General features: G+C 40.7%; 1 protein-coding gene across 1 annotated transcript in view; it reads right to left on the bottom strand.

The window, feature by feature from the left end:
• Spag17 (sperm associated antigen 17) overlaps positions 1-21218 on the bottom strand; it is a 211951-nt gene that overhangs the window by 78359 nt on the left and 112374 nt on the right. The window contains exons 16-20 of the mRNA XM_051199526.1: positions 16099-16160; positions 15348-15461; positions 12094-12248; positions 1698-1873; positions 59-150 (exon numbers count right to left, since the gene is read on the bottom strand). Coding sequence (XP_051055483.1) covers positions 59-150; positions 1698-1873; positions 12094-12248; positions 15348-15461; positions 16099-16160 — 599 coding nt within the window. The remainder of the gene's footprint in view (positions 1-58; positions 151-1697; positions 1874-12093; positions 12249-15347; positions 15462-16098; positions 16161-21218) is intronic.

The following is a 21218-nucleotide window of genomic DNA, read 5'->3' as shown; positions in this document are numbered from 1 at the left end:
GCTCAGGATAACTTTGGACTTGTGATTGAACTGTGACATTTGTCTTTTCTTGGGTTACCTTGAGAGAACCTTCTAAAACAAAAGGGATCTTCTCTTTCTCTTTCTCCTTCTCTTGTTCTGGTACCTCTGTTTTGCTGATAGCTTTATTACCTAGAATTAGAGGAAACCAAACTTCTTAGCAACTCTGTAGAGTAAGGTATCAGAGAAAGAATGAGTCTCTGGGCTAGTGAGGACCCCAAAGGCTACAGCTTCAGCTCCTTGTGTATTCATCTCTAAATTCTCTCTGGCCATCTACAGAGCCACACCTGAGTGGTGCAGAGCCTTTGGTGACGGTGTCTCACAATACATATATAGTGTCTTGACATGTCATTTGAATCCTTGTTCCTAAAATTTTCACCTAATTAATCTTGGTTTAGTATCTTAAAACCACAGGAACATATAAAACATCTCTATTGTTCCCTCTCATACTGAGGGTTTTTTTTTTTTTTTTTTTGGGTCAGTGTTGTCATTCCTGTCTTCCAAACATTCTGTCATCCTTTCTGACAAGAATGGAATCAATGCAATACCTGCCAGGTACATTCTAAGCCAAAGTAACCAAGTTATGGCTTTCTGAAGCACCTAGATACTGAGCCTTTGGTTTGCCCAGTAGCATTAAAGAGCTGGTCAACATTTTCCTTGTCAGTAGCTAAGTACTCAGTCAATCTTTGTTTTATGCCTTATGGAGCTCCACTTATCACTCCAAGCACTTGGTGAAGTCTTGTTGGGCTTCCTTAGAGAGAAGCTGGTTTACTGATAATAAAAGCATTTTGATCAATACCAAAGGGTTCCTTACCAGCATGATTTAGGTTTTACTTTAGATTCAGGCCATATACAAACTCCTCTGGTAACACAAAGAGGTTGCAAAATTTTTAGAAATTTCATAACTTGGTCTCATTATGAGACATTACTTTCAGCTTTAGCCATCATACATGATATTGCTACTATAGAGAATTTCTTTTCTACAGACTGAGAAATATCTATACTTTCTAGATGAAGTCCATATTTCACTTCTTGATAAAGTGTCCTCCATAAAAATTGCCATCTCTGTGTTACCTTCTTTTCTCTTCCCTAATGGACCCAAAGTTCTAGAAATTACCCAAGATTCAGAGGCAAATAAAATCAAAGATGTGTGCTGATCTAAGATCTGGTTAGGTTCATGCCATAGACATCTGGGAAACTGTCCCCACTTCCTTCTAGACTCCTACCTCCAGGTGGTCTTTGGATATTTTGTGTGTGTGTGTGTGTGTGTGTGTGTGTGTGTGTGTGTGTGTGTGTGTTTGATGAAGGGCCTTGCTTTGATCTTGCTGTTGAACTATCCTGTTGAGACCCACTAACTCAGACTGCTTCACACACATCAACAAATTCAGATGGTGGAATCCACTGATTCTATCAGTGAACAAGTTGGCATTTCCTTAACTCAAAGTATTTTGATCTGTATAATAGAATAAATCCTCCAGAGTTTGCAGAAATCGGGACTGTGTCTGGCTCAGGTACAATGTCCTCACACTTGGAATGCAGTTTTCCCATTTATTAGAGCAAGTGAAGACTTGCAGGCATTTGGGGGCAACCCTTCTTAATCTTGGAATATTCATGCTTGACATGAAGATAGGAGACTGTCTTAGGGCCTTATTCTGTGAATAAATGCACTGGTTACTTACTTTTAGATTTTTTGAGAGCAATAATTTTGCTAGAAGAAACTTTGGCAGTAGAAGTTTTCAGCTCTAGTTCAATCTTGGTCCTGTTGACTTCTTCAGCCATTTTGGCTTCCTGATACTTTGCTTCTTCCTCTGTGATCCAGTCTTGAATAGAGTTTGCAATGAGTTCTAGGTAATTCCTAGATGAGACAAAGATGGGGAGATGGGAAATGAGAGTCCTTATTAAAGCTTGTGAGGGCCAGGTGGTGGTGGCCCACACCTTTAATCCTAGCACTGGAGAGACAGAGGCAGGAGGGTCTCTGTGAGTTTGAGGCCAGCCTGGTCTATAGAGTGAGTTCCAGTACTGGTTCCAAAGCTACAGAGAAACCCAGTCTTGAAAAACAAAAGCAACAAACAAACAAAAAGCCCGTGAGGCCACTGGTTCAGATGGTATAAACGGACTCTTCCAAAATGAAATTATTCTGAATTGCCCAAGTGACAAAGAGGTCAGGTGTAGATCCTTGCTGAGTGTCTGAAAAATGCCCACCTCACAGATAGAGACGCGAAGACAGTGAGGTCTTTTCTTTCTAGTGAAGGACTAAAGACTTTTTGGAAAGGTGTCCTTTTTAACCTGCGTGTGTGTGTGTGTGTGTGTGTGTGTGTGTGTGTGTGTGTGTGTGTGTGTGTGTTTGTGTGGTGCCCATTGAGGCCAGAAGAGAACATTTGATCTTTTGGAGCTGGCGTCACAGGTGGATGGGAGCCTCCTGACATGGGTGCTGGAAACAGAATTCTGCTCATCTGGAAGGGCATTGGGGGCTCATAACCACTCAGACAATTCCCTAGCACCCTTGATCAACACCAAAAGAGTCAGTGACAGTTGAAGAAACAATCATTGGCAACACAGATCATTGTAATGTGATGCAGTACAGTCAGCCTCTTTTTAAGGTGAGTTTACAGCACATTAGAAATCCTTTTAATTGGTCACCAGCCAGTAAAGTCACGTAATTAAAGAACCCCGCCCCCCCACTTGCTATAAAGCTTATTGGTCTTGGGGGCATCTACTTTGTAAAATGGGTTCCATAAGTTGCTCACATATTCCTGCTCCTTCCAGGAAACTGATGCTTACTAAGAGTGAGTCACTGCTATTTGCAAATCTGTTCAAACTATTTGTACTGATGAGAGTATTTTTAAATTAATATTTAGATATCAATACATCTATATGGATGTCTAAATAATGCCTCCTACAAGGAAATAAACTGAAATATTTAGGCTTGAGATTATGTGAAGGTAAGTCTTTAACATTTGAAAGATAAAGCTAGGTGAATGAAATACTCAGAATGCATCAGAATTTTGATTATCGTTCCTTTTTTTCTCTCTGTATTTGTGTGTGCATGCATGCGGTGTGTTTATGACATCACATACATTTGGGGGTCAGAGGACAGCTTGTGGGGATCAGTTCTCATCATCTATCACACAGGTCCTGGAGAATCAAATCAAATCAAGGTCATCAGACTTGATGACAACTAACTGCCTTTACCTGATGAACCATTTTGTAGATCTTTTATTATTTCTAAAGATATATAGTGGAAATTGTGAGTTATAAGTTATAGTGCTTGACACCTTCATTTAGAATGTACCAAACATTTCCAACCCTGTGTCTCCAAGCACAACTACCAGGTTGCCACATCAAAGTTGGCATTTTAGCAGATGGTTACTCTACACTGCCAGCTGAATAAGTAAAATCCTGAAATGATTGCTATTTCCTTATATTCTTATTCTAATCTTTTAACAAATTAAAATGATTTAAAACAATTTTAAATAAGATTATACTTAAATACCAAATCTATTCTCCTTCCTTCTTCCTTGTAATTGTTACGGCCTAACTCACTCTCATTTCTTCTTAGGATTGCTACAGTAGCCTCTAACTAGTCTTTTTGTTTCTGCCTGCATACATCTAAAATCTATTCCCAAATCATCAAATAGACTGAGCCCTTTAATTTGCAAGTTGCAAGATATTTTATTCTTATATTTAGTACCATTCAATGAATATTTCCAATTAAAAAGTAAAATTCTTGAGTGCTGAGTTGATCAGTTAGTAATGTACATGCTGTGTAAGTATAAGGAACTGAGCTTGGTCTCCAGAACTCATGCAAAAAAGCCAGGTGTGGGGACAGAGACACTTGTAATCCCAGAGAGATAGAAAGGTAATCACTGGGTGTCCCAACAGCCAGTGAATGCATGTCACAGAGACATAGGTCAGTGAAAGACCCAGTCTCAACAAACAGAACAACCAACAAACCAACAGTCAACAAATACTGGGTGCATGGCATCTAGGAATGGTGCCTAAGGAATGCTATCCCTGGTTGCCCTCTGGCCTTTACATTCACAGGCATACAAGTTCATGTATACTTGCATCCTTGCCTCATTCACTCAGATGAATGTGCATACACATACAATTAAGAAAAAAAAGAACAGGATTCTTAGTAGTGTTTGGCAATAAAGAAAGGGATATAGGCTCAAACAAAGCCAGATTAGTATTCAAATGAGGGCAAGCAAACAATGCTTCAGGGACTTTATTACCCATAGATATTTGGTAAATTAATAACTCCCAAATGTATTCTAGTTATATTTTAGAAAGTAAAGATGACAGCATTGGATATAAATATGAGGATCAAGGCAATTTAGCTTATAGGGTAAAAATGTAAAGAGCTGTGCTTCTTGTAATTAAAAACTGCCACTTTACAGGTGGAAACAACATTTCTAAATGATTTCAAAATAGGAGTGTGTGGTGGTTGGAACAAGAATGGTCCCCAGAGACTCATATATTTGAATGCTTAGTCATCATGGGGTAGAATTATTTAAGAAGGATTAGGAGGTACAGCCTTGTTGGAGGAAGTGTGTTATTGGGAATTGGCAGCATTGAGGTTTCAAAAGTCCTTGCCACGCCCAGTCTCTGTCTGTTGCTTATGGATCACAATAGAAAGTTCTCATCTCTGGTTCCATGCCTGTCTGCTCCCTGCCATGATGATCATGGGCTAACCCTTTAAAATCATAAGCAACCCCCTCCCAATTAAATTCTTCCCCTTATAAGTTGTCTTGTCATTTGTTTCATCACAATTACAGAACAATAACTAAGACTGAAGTTGGTACTGGGAATTTGTTGTGACAGGCTGACCATGTTTTTTGGAGGGACATGGAAGACTTTGAAATTTTGGACTAGAAAGTTGACCATTTTCAGTGAGGCTGAATGGGCCATCCTAGTAGGAACATGCAAGTCAGTTGGGCTGAGGCTGCTGTGGACTGTGGGGGTCCAGCCTAAGAGGTCTCACTCAGAGGGGAAGAATACCATTGGCTGACCTAGAGACAATCTTATGATATTCTGTCAGACTGTGTGGCTGCTTTTTGTCCTTGTCTTAAAAATCTGCCTGAGGCTAAATTGAAGTGTTTTGGACTAATGCTATTGACAAGGGAGATTTCATGACAGCTTAGTATTGACTGTGTCATGTTGTTATTAGGGATGACTCTTACACAGCTCTACAATGAAAAGGAGCCAGTGGGGTAAAGAGAAATTATAAATATACAGTTTGAGGAGAAAAAGAGTCAAGTTTTGTGTTCAAAGAGATAAAACATTTAAAGAAAAGCTTGATGCTAAAGGGAAGGAAGAGAGTGGTAACCTCAGGGAGATTTCCACCCAGCTAATCCTAAAACCTGCCCAAGGAAAAGGTCTCAGGGATTTCCTAAGCCTAAACAACAGAAATCCAGTGTACTGTAATTCAAGGAGTAGGTCAAGTTCTAGCCCCAGCAAGCAGAAAAACTTAGCAGCTTCATGGTTCTGGAATTCATCAAGAAAGATAAAGGAAAGGAGTTCTGGAATCTTCTATCACAGTTAATGGGTGTGGCAGGGGAGTTCCTGCCTGGAGGCTCAGAAAGCCATTGTGGGAGCTGCGAAGTTGAAGCCTGCATTGTTTTGGAGACCCCAAGATGTTGGAGATGCCACAGCCATGGGACACCTCACTAGGAGAGCTGCTAACCAGGAATGGAAACAGCCCCCCCCACACACAAGAGAGAAGTGACTTGCAGTCAGCAAAGAGGCACAGAAGAACAGTCTCATAAGTTCCTTAACTTCAAATATGAAGGCATAGAACTCAGAGTTTGCCCAGCTGGTTTTAGTCTTCCTTTGGCCCGATATTTCCTCATTATGTCCCCTTTCTTCCCTTTTGGAATAGTAATGCATATTCTGTGCTATTTTGTATTAGATCTGCTTTTTTCATTTTGATTTTAGAGGGGCTTAAAGTTAACATTGTCTTGAGTCTCAGAGGAGATTTTGGCCTTCAGATGACAGTGCTGAGACTGTAAAAGACTGTGGGGACTTTTGAAGTGGGACTAATTGCTTTTTTTTTTTTTTTGCATTATGATATGGCTATAAACCTATGGGGGCTTATGAGTGGAATTCAGTGGTTTGAATGAGAATGGCCTCTATAGGCTCACGTATTTGAATTTTTAGTTACCAGGGAATGGAACTGTTTGAGAAGGATTAGAAGGATTAGGAGGTATGGTCTTGTTGGAGGATGTATCACCTTCTTAGAAGACATGTATCACAGTGTGTGGGCTTTCGGGCTTCAAGAATCCATGACAAGCCTAGTTTTTCTCTGGGTGTGCTGCCTATGGATTGGAATGTAAAGTCGTAATGATCATGAACTGATACGCTAAAACTGCTGCCTTTTATAGGTTGCCTTATTATGGTGTTTCATCACAGCAATAGAATTCTAACTAAGACAGCTTGTTAGGAGTGAAATGACTACAATTATGTTTTTGTCAATTTAATGAGATGACATTAGAATTTAATAGCTCCAGTGTGGCCTGAGATTGGTGGGATTTTTGTAGCCCAATATTGGGCTTTTTTTCCCTGTAGGGTGGAGCTTGGCCACCTGCATCTGGAGGGGCTGGAAATGGCCATTACTATAGTCTGAGTGTACCTCAAAGGACTTACACACAGATTAGATTCTTCATAAAGCACTAAAACTGTTGTTAATTCATACTAAAATTATGAGTCAGACCTGTGAACTAAAAATCCAGGCTGTTATTTGAAAGGATGCAACCATAAAACAAAATGGCAGAGAAGAATGTGAGAGTGGCAGATGGGCAGAAGTTAAAAGCTCTCATTTCTGGTGACTTTTGTGGATAGCTTCCCTATGCCCGAGGTACTAAGGGAGAAGTGCCCCTTCATTAGCTCAACCTAATTTCCCATTAGTGTACCTGTGTACAATATGGACATTTTATCTGTACTGTTAAAAGGTACAATCAACTAAGAATGATACATCTGAAAACACAGATTTAAAAATGAAGTTGCATACACATACTCTGCTCACAAAAAAGGACACACAAATTCATTGTTTTAAAGACAGACATTATTATAATCCTTTAAGAAATGGGTCTTTACTGTGAGCATACTCTGCTTAAATCTATGGCTACATATTAGTCATAAGGAAAATGTAAATTACCCAAATTTAATGAAGAATTAAAAAGCCAACATTATAGTTTTGGTAGGACTAAAATAAATCTGTAAATCACTTGGGGATAATATGGTCATTTAACACAATTAATTCTTCCAGCCCAGGACCACAGAATATCTTTTCACTCATTTATAGTTCCACTCTATAGGTATTTCACTCTTTATATTTATTTTATTCTTTTTTATATAATTTTAAAGGGCTTGCTTTCTTATATTCTTTCCTAGATGTTCTTTGCTAGGACATCAAAACAAATTAACTTCTGTGTGTTTTGTATCCTAAAATATCTCTAGTCATTAGTAGTTCTAACAGCAGGTATGTGTGTATGTGTGTGTGAGGTCTTGTTCCTGATTTTAGAGGAATCACTTTGAGTTTCTCTCTATTGAGTTTGATATTGGCTGTTGGCTTGCTGTATATTGCCTTTATTATGTTTAGGTATGTGCCTTGTATCCCTGATCCGAAGCAGTATTGGATTTTGTTGAAGGTTATTTTTCAGCATCTAATGATACAATCATTTTTTTCTTTCAGTTTATTTATATGGTGGATTACATTGACTGTTTTTTTTTGTATGTAGAACCATCCCTGAATCTCTGGGATCATGGTGGATGTTTGTTTATTTGATGTGTTCTTGGATTCTATTTGCCAGTATTTTCTTGAATATTTTCACATCAATGTTTATGACGGAGATTGGTCTGCAATTCTCTTTCTGACTCTGAGATATCATCTTACACCTATCAGAATGGCTAAGATTAAAGAACACTGATGACAGCTTATGCTGGAGAGTATGTGAAGTAAGGGAACACTCCTTCATTGCAAGCTTGTACAGTCATTTTTTAAATCAGTATGGTGGTTTCTCAGAAAATTGGGAATCAATCTACATCAAGACCACTCCTGGGTATATACCCAAAGGATGTTCCATCATACCGTAACAAAGACATTTGCTCAACTATGTTCATAGCAGCATTATTTGTAAAAGCCAAAACCTGGAAACAATCTAGATGTCTATCAATGAAAGAATGGATAAAAAAAAACGTGGTACATTTACACAATGAAGTATAACTCAGTGCTAAAAAGCAATGGCATCTTAAAATTTGCAGGTGAATGGATAGAACTAGAAAAAAAAATCCTGAGTGAGGCATGGGTGCCCATACAGATGGCTGCCCTCCATCTTGGCACAAGGACAGAGAGTTCAAAGCTGCCAGCAAGTCACAAGACCTAAAGGTCAAAGGTGCGGCTACAGAAAGATGTTTCAGCCATCTTAATCTAAATAACAGACCTGAATCTGAGGTGTGGCTATTCCTGTCAAGACTAAGGAAGGAGAAGTTGAATCTGAGGTATGGCTACTCCTGACCTCAAGGCTAGGGAACAAGAAGTTTAGAGTTAAGGTGTGGTTATTGAACCCTTGGAATGAGTGAGGAAGAAAAGTCTGTTTGTTCCATATACATGATACTGCAGTCCACTATTAGTTATGATATATAAGAGTGGTGAAAAATAAACTCGTGGCATTTCAGTATTGACTGGTCTGCCCTCCTGACCTTTATTCTCTCTCTCTCTCTCTTTATTATCTATAACTAGCCTTTCCCTCATCCTCACTCCCCAATTCAGGTATATACTTGGGGTGGAGGATGGGAACATGAGGGATCAAAAAGACAGAGTTGGGAGAGAGACAGATGGGGAGAGCAATGAAAGAGATATCTTGATGGGAGGAGCCATTCTGGGGTTAGGAAGAAACCTGGTGCTAGGGAAATTCCCAGGAATCCACAAGGATGACTCCAGCTAAGACACCTAGCAATAGTGGAGAGGTTGCCTGAATGGACTCCCCCTTTAATCACATTGGTGACTACCCTAATTGTCTTCATAGACCCTACATCCAGTAACTGATGAAAGCAGATGCAGTGACCCACAGCCAATCACTGGGCTGAGCTCCTGGAGTTCAGTTGAAGACAGGGAGGAGGGAACATATGAACAAGGTGGGGATCAGAAGCATGATGGAGGAAAACCACAGAGTCAGCTAAACTGATCTAGTGGGAGCTCACAGACTATGGACTGGCAGCTGGAGGACTGAAGTAGGCCTCTGAAAGTGGATGACAGTTATGTGGCTTGATCTGTTGTAAGGGACCCTGGCAGTGGCACTGGGACCTATCCCAAGTGCATGAACTGGCTTTTTGGAGCTCATTCCCTATGGTGGGATACATTGCTTGGCCTCAATACGGGGGGGGGGCTTGGTCCTTCCTCAACATGGTATGCAGACTTTATTGACTCCCCAAGGAAGGCCTTACCCACTCTGAGACGTGAATGGGGAGTGGGAAAAGGGAGGTAGGGGCTGAGAAGGGAAGGGAGGGGCAACTGAGGTTGGTATGTAAAATGAAAAACAAATTTTTTTTAAATAAAAAGTGTTTCACTTAATGTTTACATCGTATGACAAAGGTATAAACGTCTCTTAATTCTTCAGTTGCCATTTTCATGGAGTACATGTTTCTGTCCCTTCATAATAAGTTTCCCTCTGCCCTTAAGTGCAAAGTGAGCTTTTATCACTTGTCCATCCACTCCATGCCTCTGGAATGGGTATACTTAGCATTGTTCTACAAATGTTAATTATTGTTATCTTATGCATATTTTTCTTAGCAGCTCTTCCCTTCTTTCTGTTGCCATGAGTTTTTGAACTGCTCTGCTTTGATAACTGCTTACCTTTTTGTGTGTGTGTCTTTTATAGGTTTTGCTTTCTGGTTAATACAAAGCTCACATAAAACACCCTCCATGTGCAATGATGTATTTTAGGCTGACAAAAGTCTTACTTTGATCATATATTAAAATTTTCTTCTCCATTATCCACATTTATGGTACTGATGTCACTGCATATTTGTATAGAATTTAACTATTAATGAGTTTTTGTAAGTATAGTTATTATTAATGCATTTTTCCTTTAACTTTTTAAGACAAGGTCTTGGTAGGTTGACCAGGTTTCCCAGGAAATTAAGGCAATCCTCCTGACTCAGCCTTTTAACATCAGGGATTATAGGCATAAGTCACCATACCCGGCTTTCCAGTTGCAGAGAGGGAGGAGTGATGACTAAAGGAGTCAAGTCCATGCTTGGAAAACCCACAGAAACAGCTGACCTGAGCAAGTGGGAACTCATGGACCCCAATCTGACAGTTGGGGAACCAACATAGGACCAAATCAGGCCCCCTGAATGTGGGTATCAGCTAGGAGTCCTGGGCAGTCTATGGGGCCTCTGGCAGTAGAACCAGGATGTATCCCTAATGCACAAACAGACTTCAGGAGCCTATTTCCCATGGAGGGATACTCTGGTAGCCTAGAGACACTGGGGAGGGCCTAGGCCCTACCCCAAATGACTTCACAGATATTGATGATCCCTCATGGAAGTCCTCACCCTCCCTGAGGAGTGGATGGAGGATAGGATGGGGTTAGTGGGGAGTATGGGAGGGAGAGGGAACTGGGATTGGTATGTAAAATAAGATTGTTTCTAATCTAAATAAAATTTATTACTAAAAATTTATATCAATATACAAAAATCCATACCAATGCAAAAAAAAAAAAAAAAAAGGAAAATCTTCAGGGTCTTCAGGGTCTAGTGACTATGACAGGCTTTGGATCAGGACTTACACATCTCTCCAGGTGTAGCTGTTTTTATTTTCAAGTTGTACCAAGCATCAAAGAAAAATATCTCTCAATCTTTCATAAACTCTTTACTTTGTGATAATTCTATAACCTGTATTTCAAAGCCAAATAAGAACATTTAAAGGGAGGACAGCTGAGTCTTGCTTACTTCAAAGCAACAAATCTCCTAGGCAGTACATTAGCAAAGAGACACAGTACAGAGTCCTGTGTAGTTATGAGAGTTCTTTTAACACTAGAATTGCTCCTGGTAAAATTCAGCAGTTTCACCAATTAAAGGGAAAAATGTGAGTATCTGTATTGTCATAGGAGAGTAGTAACATTTTTAACCTGACAAGGGATATTTACAAAAATCCTTATGCATTGATTCATTAAAATATTTCCTCTATCCCATGTAGCAATACACAGATGCTCTCTTGGAGTTACACTGAGGAAATGCTTTCAGAGTTACACTGGAGTGAATGCTCTCTTGGAGTTACACTGGAGAGAATGCTCTCTCAGAGTTGCAGTGGAGGTCTAGTAAGCAAGTGATACCAGGAAAGAAATGAAACATATATTTTGGAAATGAAAAGCAAAGAACAATACATATTAACAGTTTAAACACACCTACTATACACCTAAATTCAATCCTAACATTCAAATTAATGTGTTTCTGGCAGTCTGCTCCTGGAGTTGTTCCTCAGTTCCATTTCCTTAGGATTATATCATTCTTATACAGACAAAGTACTGAGTGCACATTAAACAGTATTGACATAACAAGATGCCCTGGCTATTAGTAAGGAGGGACAGCCAAGTTCTACAGGAACAAACAAATGAAAAGCTGAAACAAGTAAACAAACGAAAGTACCGAGAATTTCAAAGAACCAGGGACTCTGAGATCTCCATTTGCTGGCAACTTGCCTGCTTATTTTGCTAGTTCTTCAGTTGCCCTACCCTTGCATCTTTTCCAGACCCATTAGAGTTAGGAAAAATCAAACTGTTTTGTAGTTACTACTTTAATGTCTCAGAGTCAATCTTGCCACAGTTGAAATTATTAGAAAGCACTTTAATAGCATCTTCATTAAGTTCCTTGGTTCCATGAGGGCAAGAGTGACACTCAGTCTTCATTCTAGTAGAGTGCATAGCACACAGTACATATTAATTTAAGGAGCCAAATTTAATCACAGCACTAAATAAATGCTATCATTCAGCTGAACCACAGAGGCCAGAGTGAGGAACCAAAGCCCAAGAGGTTAACTCTGCTGCTGTATAATTAATAGACTATCTAAGTCACCTGAATCCAACGTTAGAGTGAAGAGCAATATTCCAGTATTCACAATGCAGACGTTGTATATTCATTGGATTATGAAAAACCAGAAGTAAAGAGTTGTCCTGCGTGTGGTAATAAGAGTCAATGCATCGATATTGCTGATGGGCTTCCTGAAGAACCTAAAGATAAAATATTTGTTTTATTTATTTGCTTTATCTCCAGAAGAGTCTTCTGCTATCCCAACATGTATGCTCCCACCCACCATTTCTACATCATTGACTAACTTTGAGTTTCTAGTGGATTCTTTCCTAACAACTAGAAAATACGATCATAAAATACAGTACATTTTGTGAGTCTTATAGAACTCTTATAGAAAAATGAACAGTACCACCCCCACCTGGGCTTAAACTCAGAGATTCATCTGCCCTCTGCCTCCCGAGTGCTGGGATTTAAGGCATGTTACCATCACCACTCTCCAGCTAATCAGTCAGTTTTCATCTTTATCTAATAGTTTCCTTTGCTACCATATAGATCAATTCATTTTTAGCATCATTAAATATTTCAGATACAGTGGGCATCATATACTAGGCTGTTCCTGACCTGCTCCAAGTAGATAACCTACACTCCAAGCCCTACTGTAGTAATATTTGGAGCTCTTTGGGAATGTTATGAGGGTGGGGTTCCCATGATAAGATTTGTGTCCTTATCATCTGGGACATTGGAGCTTGCTTTTTTCCTCTCTCTCTGTGCCATGGATAACTCATCAGGGCAGTGGCATGTGCAAGTCAGGAAGCAAGGCCTCATCAGGAACCAACCACACTAGCACCTGGAATTTGTTCTTCTACTTCTTAAGTTCTGAGATGATACACTTGTTTTATTTAAGCTACTTAGCCTGCCTGGAGTGTTTTATTATGGCAGCGGGAGACTAAGGTAATAGCTAACATTCCCCCCCCCCGCTTTTAAATATCAAATCTCATTTGCCAGAACAATAAGGGACTTGCCAAGAACAGGGTCTATAGATTCTGGTGCCAGAGTTCAAGCCAGCTAACTGCCAGCTCTGATTTCTCTCTTCCCCTCTGCCTTGTTTTAAAATATAACACCCTCAGCCTGCACTGCAATGGCAGCCACCAGTAGAGGGCACCAAGGTGTAGCTGCTTTGTCCCGTTTTCTTCCCAGTGTCTGTCAACTATAGGAGATTGCCCACAGGAAAAGGAAGTGGACAACACCGGGCTTTTGTTTGTGTTTTCAATTCCAATCTGCTGTGGGCAGCTTTGTGGCTCTGCCTTGCGGATAATCGCAAGGAACTGCTAGCATGCCAGAAAGGGGTGTTTCAGTTTTGTTCTCATTTTCATACTGGTAACAGTCTCAGAATAATATATTTAATTTCCAGTCTAGTCCCCCGCATGAGTGCCTTGATGTAGATGTTTACTTCTGTTTCCTGAGGCACTGCCCATTTTCCCACCTGCTGTTCTTGCAAGGCAAATTTCCTGGAGATGATAAAGCCAGGAAATAACATTTGCTTTCAGTGAACATGCAACCCTCTTCCTTTAGCTCATCGGAGCTCTGCCATCCTTGCTCTGACTGCTGGCCAAGATTACCAGAGCTGTGACTAACTCTCAGCATTTGAAAAGCATTCACCTTATCTTTCCTTTTATGAATTGGTGTTTGCCTTTTACACATTATTATTGTTGGTCTCATGTACTTCATGAAGTGTAAACACCAGAATGGTGCTGTAACTCTGAATGGAGTGTTTGCCTAGCATATGAGAGAGAGAGAGAGAGAGAGAGAGAGAGAGAGAGAGAGAGAGAGAGAGAGAGAGAGAGAGAGCGCCAGGCACTGTTCCAGGAACACACAAATGAACTCCATGAACAAAACTTTTCTCTGCATTTGGATTAAGGTTACTCTGAGTTCTAATCAAGTGGATGAAATATTTGAATTATAGGGAATGAACCAGAGTGAGAATCAAAGCCGTCTGATGCTTAGAAGGATGTTTACTAGAAGGTGACGATGCTGGTGAATTAAAACTGACATAGTTAGTTCTTACAGGTACCCTTGTACACTTGGAGAAGGTAGAAAACTTCTACCAGGCTACTGTCTGTCCCCTACTACAGCAGAAAAGAGGGTGGCAGTCCATAGAAGGTGAGCCAAGGAATTCAAGAACAGAGGACCCTAACCATTAGTGGAGGAAAAACAGAATCATGTAAATGTCTAAATCCCAAATACAGGTCACATATGTAATTCTAAATTTTATAGTTGCTGCATTTTAAAATCCAATGCAGGTAAAGTCAATGGAAATGGTATCTTTTGTTTCACTCAATACATGAAAATGTTATCATTTCAACATGTAGTAGATAAAAATTATGAATGATATATATCATTTCATGCCAAGTCTTTGAACCCTGGCGTGTTTGGCCCGTATAGCTGCATGCAGAGTGCCATGTAACTGTCCTCTTTCCTGTTGAATTACTTTTTTTGGTGGAGGACCATTTTTCTTTACCCCTGATGTGGTTGGGAAATTGCTATTCTTTTTATGACATGGCTCTGTAGATTCTTCTGGCTTAAAAGATATGTGGGATATAAATCTGGCCAAAATGAGATTCAAAATAGAAAGACAAATCATACAAACTACAGGTTTTATAAAACCTAAAACCAGCATGTGTCAATTCTGGACATCTTACTGTTTTATTTCCATAGCAGATAAAAGCATGTTTTGGGATGGGGGGCAATTTTTCTTTCTTGGTTGTTTGCTTCCTGTTTCTCAATTAGTGTCAGATGCTTGGTCAAGGTGCCTCAGTTTCTACCATTTAACAGTTTCTATGTCATAGGCTTAAGCCGAGGAATACACTTATACTCAACTGTAGCTTCACACACAGTGTGGTAACTGTCAGCCATCGAGGCTGCCATTAACCTGCTCATGCAAACAGAAAACACCACGAAGCATAATGAAGTTTAAATAGAAAGGAAAGACACTGCAGGGGGGAAATAGTGTAGCTTCCTGGTGAAGCTCAGCTTTTCTCTACAAAGCACTCACAGCAGTCTTTATGGAAACAGTCCCTTTGAAAAGTATATCCTTTCAACCATTTGGGAATGGGGGGGGGGGTTTGCTGGGAATGCTTGGCTCAGCGTGGGAATGAACTCGTTTTATAGCCGAAGTCAATGTGAATACCGAGTTGAGCTCGATCTGAGAGAGTGACCCAGAAGTGAACTGCTCACACTTACAGCCCGGCTCTCCAGACCTATCCTACAGCGTCTCCTGGAGAATCACAGCTCATAAATACCTGAAGCAGGACTTTTGGCTGAAAATGTTCAGTAAAGCTCCAGTCTGTTAAACTTCGCTGCTGAGTTTTCTTTATGTCCTCGAGATTAGCTTCCACCACCATCTTCTTGGGTTTCTAAAAAGAGAAAAAACAATCCACTGGAACACAATTTCAGCTCTAATTTGTATGCGTCCAAATGGAACCCTAATAGACTCTGTGAACTCACCCCTGTGCTCCCTATTTAATTGTGGGAATCTGCATATGTATAGATCCATATGGCAACATTTTAGGAGGGCCACTGCCAGAAAGAAGTACGCCTTTGACTCTCTCTCTCTTTCTTTTTTTTTTTCAAATGTGCAACATAACCTAAATATTTTTATTGTTAGGTTATACTCTTCGGAGTCCTGTTAGCAATTATAGGCAGGTTTTCTGAGCTCACTTCAAGGCGGCGTTAGCTCTACGTGGGCTGTATGGTCAGCAGGTGTTTGTGAGGTTGCCAAGCCACACTGTCTAGAGAGGGGCAGGGAGTGGGAAGTTCTACTTAAGTTAGTGAGGCCAGTAAAGTTAACCCCTTTCACTCCAGTTGGAGGGAGTATGGATGTCTGAACAACCCCTTTGCCCCTAGGATCAGCAGCATTTTCCTTTTAAGACTCTCTCTCTCTCTCTCTCTCTCTCTCTCTCTCTCTCTCTCTCTCTCTCGCCTCAGTTTGGTCAGGGGTTTTCTCAGATCATCTTACTTGTCATCTACACTCTCAGGAAAATAATCCCGTACCTTTGCAGGAGAATCATCCTTTGTGGCTTTTTCATCTTTGATCTCGTCGTCCATGGTCTGCTCTGTAAATCAAAGACACCAACATCCAGTTGTGTTTGGGCTTTGTTCCTGCCTTTGGTCAGTGCTGGGTCTTTTTGTTGCCTGTGTGATCTATATCTCTGTGCTGAAAAGGTAATTCCTGAGAGGCATGTTTCGTGCCTCCAAAGAGGTGTTTGTGTCAATAATTCTAAGTCAGTGCCTACCTAGAATTTATCCTGAAGTCTTTGAAAAGAACCCAGCTTCTTATCTGTTGCTCACTAAATCACACCAGCTATTCCTCTTTCAGGTTGTACAGCGCTCGCCTTTTGCAGCACACCATTGCCTCCACGAATTGTATTTACTGGCTAAACTAAATCATTGACTCACTATTTTCATTCACCTTACTCTGGTGACAGTCACAAAGCCTTTGCAGATTGTAGTGAGCCTTGCCTGGTAGGGGCAAATGGACGGGAGAACTAGCAATGGATTCACCTATTAGAGAGTGACAGCATCCTACCATTCTATTGAGGTCTTCTGTCCATCCATCACTAACTTATTATTTAATGAGCACATGCACATTGACAGGTGGAGTTTAACAGACATTAGCTAAATGGGTAAAGGAGTGGGCACTTGCACTCCAATGCACTATGCCCTGGGCCAACATGAGTGAAGCTAGTTAGCTCTCCCATGAACAAGAGTAAACTTATGTGATGATAAGGGCTGTGATATCGTTGTTGGTTAGGAAGCAGTGGCCATCTGAATGGATGAGAAAGGGACCGATCTACGCTAGTGATTTTCACAACATGAAGTGCACCAGGATAAATGAGATACAACAGAGAATGCTGATGAAGTCCCTACTGCAATTTCCCCCACATTTGATGAAACAAATGGAGTACGCTTGAGAAGATTATGTGTTGCTGGACATACTTCGGTGTTGCTGAATGGGCGAGAGCCAAGCTGACTTCTCACCAGCTTGGGAATAATTGCAAATCACATGCCACAAAGCTGTGCATAAGTTGCTGCAGCCTCACTCTCCCAACACATGTTCCCTACTTCCTCCTTGTTCTTAACCACTTCAGACGAACTGGCCAGCTTGCTGTTTGTGTGGCCAGTCCTACACTTGCACCACCCGTCTGCCACACTTTAAGCTATTTGCCTGTCCCGCACTCTGGTCAACTTCCTGAGAGTCTTTGCCTCTTGCTACACTTCTGTTTAAATCAGAGCATCAATTGATGAGGGATCCTGTTTGTTCATGGTCTGCCCCTCTGCCTCGACTCTCAGTTGTTGAAAAGCAAGAACGTGCCCTCTTTGTACCCTGTGTATTCGGAACCTGGTGGGCATTCAGCGATGGGATTTTCTTTCTATTGAATGGGGTGAATCTATAGCACAAATTGAACTATATTGAAATGATGACAGACTCATAAAGAAAATAGAAATGTGGAAAGAAATCTATATGAAACACTAACCTGAGTGTGAACATATGATTTACCTTTTCATTTTGCTGCAAAGAGATCCATGCGTGGGATTCTGGGGGATGGCGATGAGATGGACAGTGAGGCCTACCAAGGACATGCTAATGCTTTTCTCCTCAGGAGCACAGTTACTTGTATTTTTGGCCCTAGTTCCCTCTTGTCCAGGGTTTCTACTGGTGACAGAATGAATGTTCCATTTTGATTTGGAGGGAGATGCTAAAGCATTTGTACAAACATTATTGATTGAAGACAAAACTCAGGCCAACTATGATTCTAACTAGATCGTGTTGTCCTCTGGGTCTTTGAAGCAATTGATATGAAATCTTAGAATAAAAATCCTTCTAACCTGCAGCCTTCCAGATTTCTGGTATTCCTTTCTGTGTCTAAAGAGCCAGGAACAAAACCAACTCTTTAGAAAGTATGTTCAAAGCTGATGTACCAACAATTTTGCCGAAGGATAAAGCACTCTAATATGAAGATGAACTCTTTATTTAACAGTAGAATAAAAGCATTTTTTTCCCTTTCTGTCTGATTCCCGATTTCAGCCACATAATCCTTTGACAGTGTGATTCAGTAGTTTTTGACACATCTGGAAATGGACGCTTTCCGTTCCCTTTGAAAAACAGCTCTCCTAATCTGTTTTACTTTAGAGATAACAAGATCCCTCTGCAAAGCAGTTACTTTATTAAAAAAACACCCAACAAGCATAAAGGGCACATCTAAAACTACAGCCTCACGGTAATCAACTCTCAGGTTTTTCATAAATATCCAAGGGGCCCTGTCAAGTTCAAAACAGTCTCCGATGGAAACGCAGGATTTTGTTAGGGGAAGCACAACTGTCCAGTCCTTCATGTTCAGAAACAGGCATATCAGTGAATGTGATGCCAGAACAGTTGTGTGGGGAAACACAAGGATGATTTCTGCTCTGTGTGGATGGAATTAAAGTGGCTGTTTTTGAAGAGTGAAGTAGAGTTAGGGGGAATGGAAGCTCAGACAACAGCTTTCTCTCATAGAACTGTCAAGGAGATGCAAGGGCAGCTGCCTCTTCTACTCAGATCCTATGGCTCCTGAGTATAGGTCTGCATTCACCGAGGAGGAACTCTTAGGGCTGGGGCCCCAGAACATGCTCTCTTCAACAGCATTTCAGCCTGAGGCTTGGGAGCCTGAGAGTCACAATCTCCACCAGGCTCTATAGCAGCATATGAGTGGTTTGGCCACCAGATGGCAAAAGTTGCCCGAGGAAAGAAAGCTGTCTGCCAGCTGCCATTAGAAAGACAAAACAGAGCAAAACACCCCTGTCTTCCATCTCTCCCAGTTGATTCTGGTTTGATGTTAACACAGTGACCTGTATCATATGTGTGCATCCAAGGATTGTATGATGCCCTAAAAGCCAGGGTTAACTTACTTTAGCCTCCCCCACCAGCTCTGTGTGCCCCCCAACTCCTCCCCCGTGTTGTGAGCTAGACTACTAGGTAGACATATTTAGGACATAGAGGAAATCTACTGTTGGGAAAGAAGAAACACAAGGCAACAAAACCAGGGTAAGGGATAAGGACCACATGACAAAGACATTCTGAATATGGCCAAGCTATTAGGTAGCATCATGAGGAATTTCTAGGGCCTAGGAAGCCTTGTTATGAGGTGAGACAGAGGGCACTGCTGTCCTGTTCCTATGTCTACATGGTTGAACAAGCTATTTAGACCACTCTGTTCTGACTTTCTCATCTGTTGAACTGAGGTGATAGTGTCTTGCTTCTTGGTCCAGATTTCTGTAAAGCAGTATTATACCGAAGATCCATACCATGGCACCATTCTTTGGGATACAGTAGAGTGATCCTAAGTCAGCACAGCGTCTGTCTGTCTTCTCCCCCTTACATAACATCTACCCCATTGCCAGCTAGCAGGTTGCCTTTAAAAGTTCTACTCACTTCTGGCCTTTCCTTCTCCCTTCATCTAGATAAGGAAGATGTCAAGATGACCATGGTCAACACCAATTTAACTCTTGTGATTTGCAGGGAGCTCACACTTACCTTCAACACACCTTTTACTATTATGAACTGCCACACAAAGAGAAAAGAGCCCACAGTGTGACTTCTTCTTAAACAAAGAATTATAATGAAATGTCCCAGGACCTCCTTCTTGGGCTCATCTTTAACAACCACAGCCTCTTCTGGTAAACTCTGGGATTGAATTTTGTGTAAATCAGGGAATTGTTGGGGTTTCCACACATAGTTACAAATATACAAATAGTGATACTTTGTTTTTTGTTTTCAAGCCATTCTTTGATCTTACTTGCTTCTCTTGATAAGTTGGCTTGGACAGAAAACAAGAGGAAAAGTGCTCACATTTTCATTGAAGTATATAATGTTATTGTCCTAAGAACAACTTTTATAAAATTGAGGAATTGTCCTACTATTGCCAGTTTGCTAAGAATTTTTTCATTGGTACCACAGAAATTTAAATGCCTTTTATACTTATAATCTATAAAGTTATGTGTTTTTTTTACTAATGTTAATCAATAAATCATATTTTTATAGTTATGGATTTTCCTTCTGATTCTCTTACAACATAATTTTGTTGGGAAATACTATTGTTATTTGGTGTCTGCTCAATAGACAGTAATTTGCCCATTTCAGTCTCAAGCTTAGTAGTATAAAATTGTTTATCTTCTCTTTCTGGTTTTGTGGTGCTGGCGATTGAACCTGGGGTCTTGCAAATGCCAAGCAAGGGCTCTACGACTTAATTTATCTCCTGAACTCTTTTCATTTTAAATGTTGGAACAGGGTCTTCTGATGAACTTACACTGTCCTTGAACTCAGTCTGTGGCCCAGATGGTCTCCGGACCTGTGATCTTCCCACCCCAGCTCTAGTAGCTATGGTTCTAGGCTGTTTGTCCAGGCTGAGTTATTCATAGCTGTAATTCCAAGCTGTTCGTCCAGGCTCAGTTCTCCATAGCTGTGGTTCCAGGCTGTTCCTCCAGGCTTTCCTCTCTGTATCTTTTTAATCTCTATAGGATCTGAGTGAAGTCTGTTTATTACTCCCTGACAGGACTTTTATTTCTGAGAAGATATTACTCTTGATATGGTTAATTGTGCCTTGTCTTCTTTCTTTGAGACTAGTATCATAAAATATTTGATAATTTAACTCTCAGTTTTCAAATAGCCAAGCATTTGTGGTTTTGTTCTTACAGTTATTTTTTTTTTTTTCTATTCCGCTGATTTACTTCTATGCTGTCGTCTTCCTCTGCTGCTTCATGTGGACTCCTCATTCATCAGGAAGTACATACATCCAGGAATGAGCTCAACATGGATTGTAGGAGGATTTCTGGTGCTTTTACCAGCCAGCATTCTTTAGGAACTCAGGAAGCAGGTGCCAGTTAGTCTGACAGCGGAGTCATTTCCCTGACCTCTTGCAGAAGGGACATGTGGCTCTCCATTGACATGTGTCTGAGGCTCATATCAAAGCCCATGCTGGCCCCCAGGCTCCTTCAGTGGGTAGTTGTAAGTACCAGTTACACCTTCTCACCTCCAGGCTGTCTCCAGATCAGGGATTCCTTCTCCCCAGCTACACAGCATCTTCGTAACCTGTATGATTTCCCGCGCTCTGCTTCCCTAGCTTCTTTTTCTCTTT

Source organism: Phodopus roborovskii, unplaced genomic scaffold (assembly GCF_943737965.1).
Source record: "Phodopus roborovskii unplaced genomic scaffold, PHOROB, whole genome shotgun sequence".
NCBI classification, from domain to species: domain Eukaryota; kingdom Metazoa; phylum Chordata; class Mammalia; order Rodentia; family Cricetidae; genus Phodopus; species Phodopus roborovskii.
Note: the sequence above shows the minus strand (reverse complement) of the source record. Positions and strands in the feature narration are given on the sequence as shown.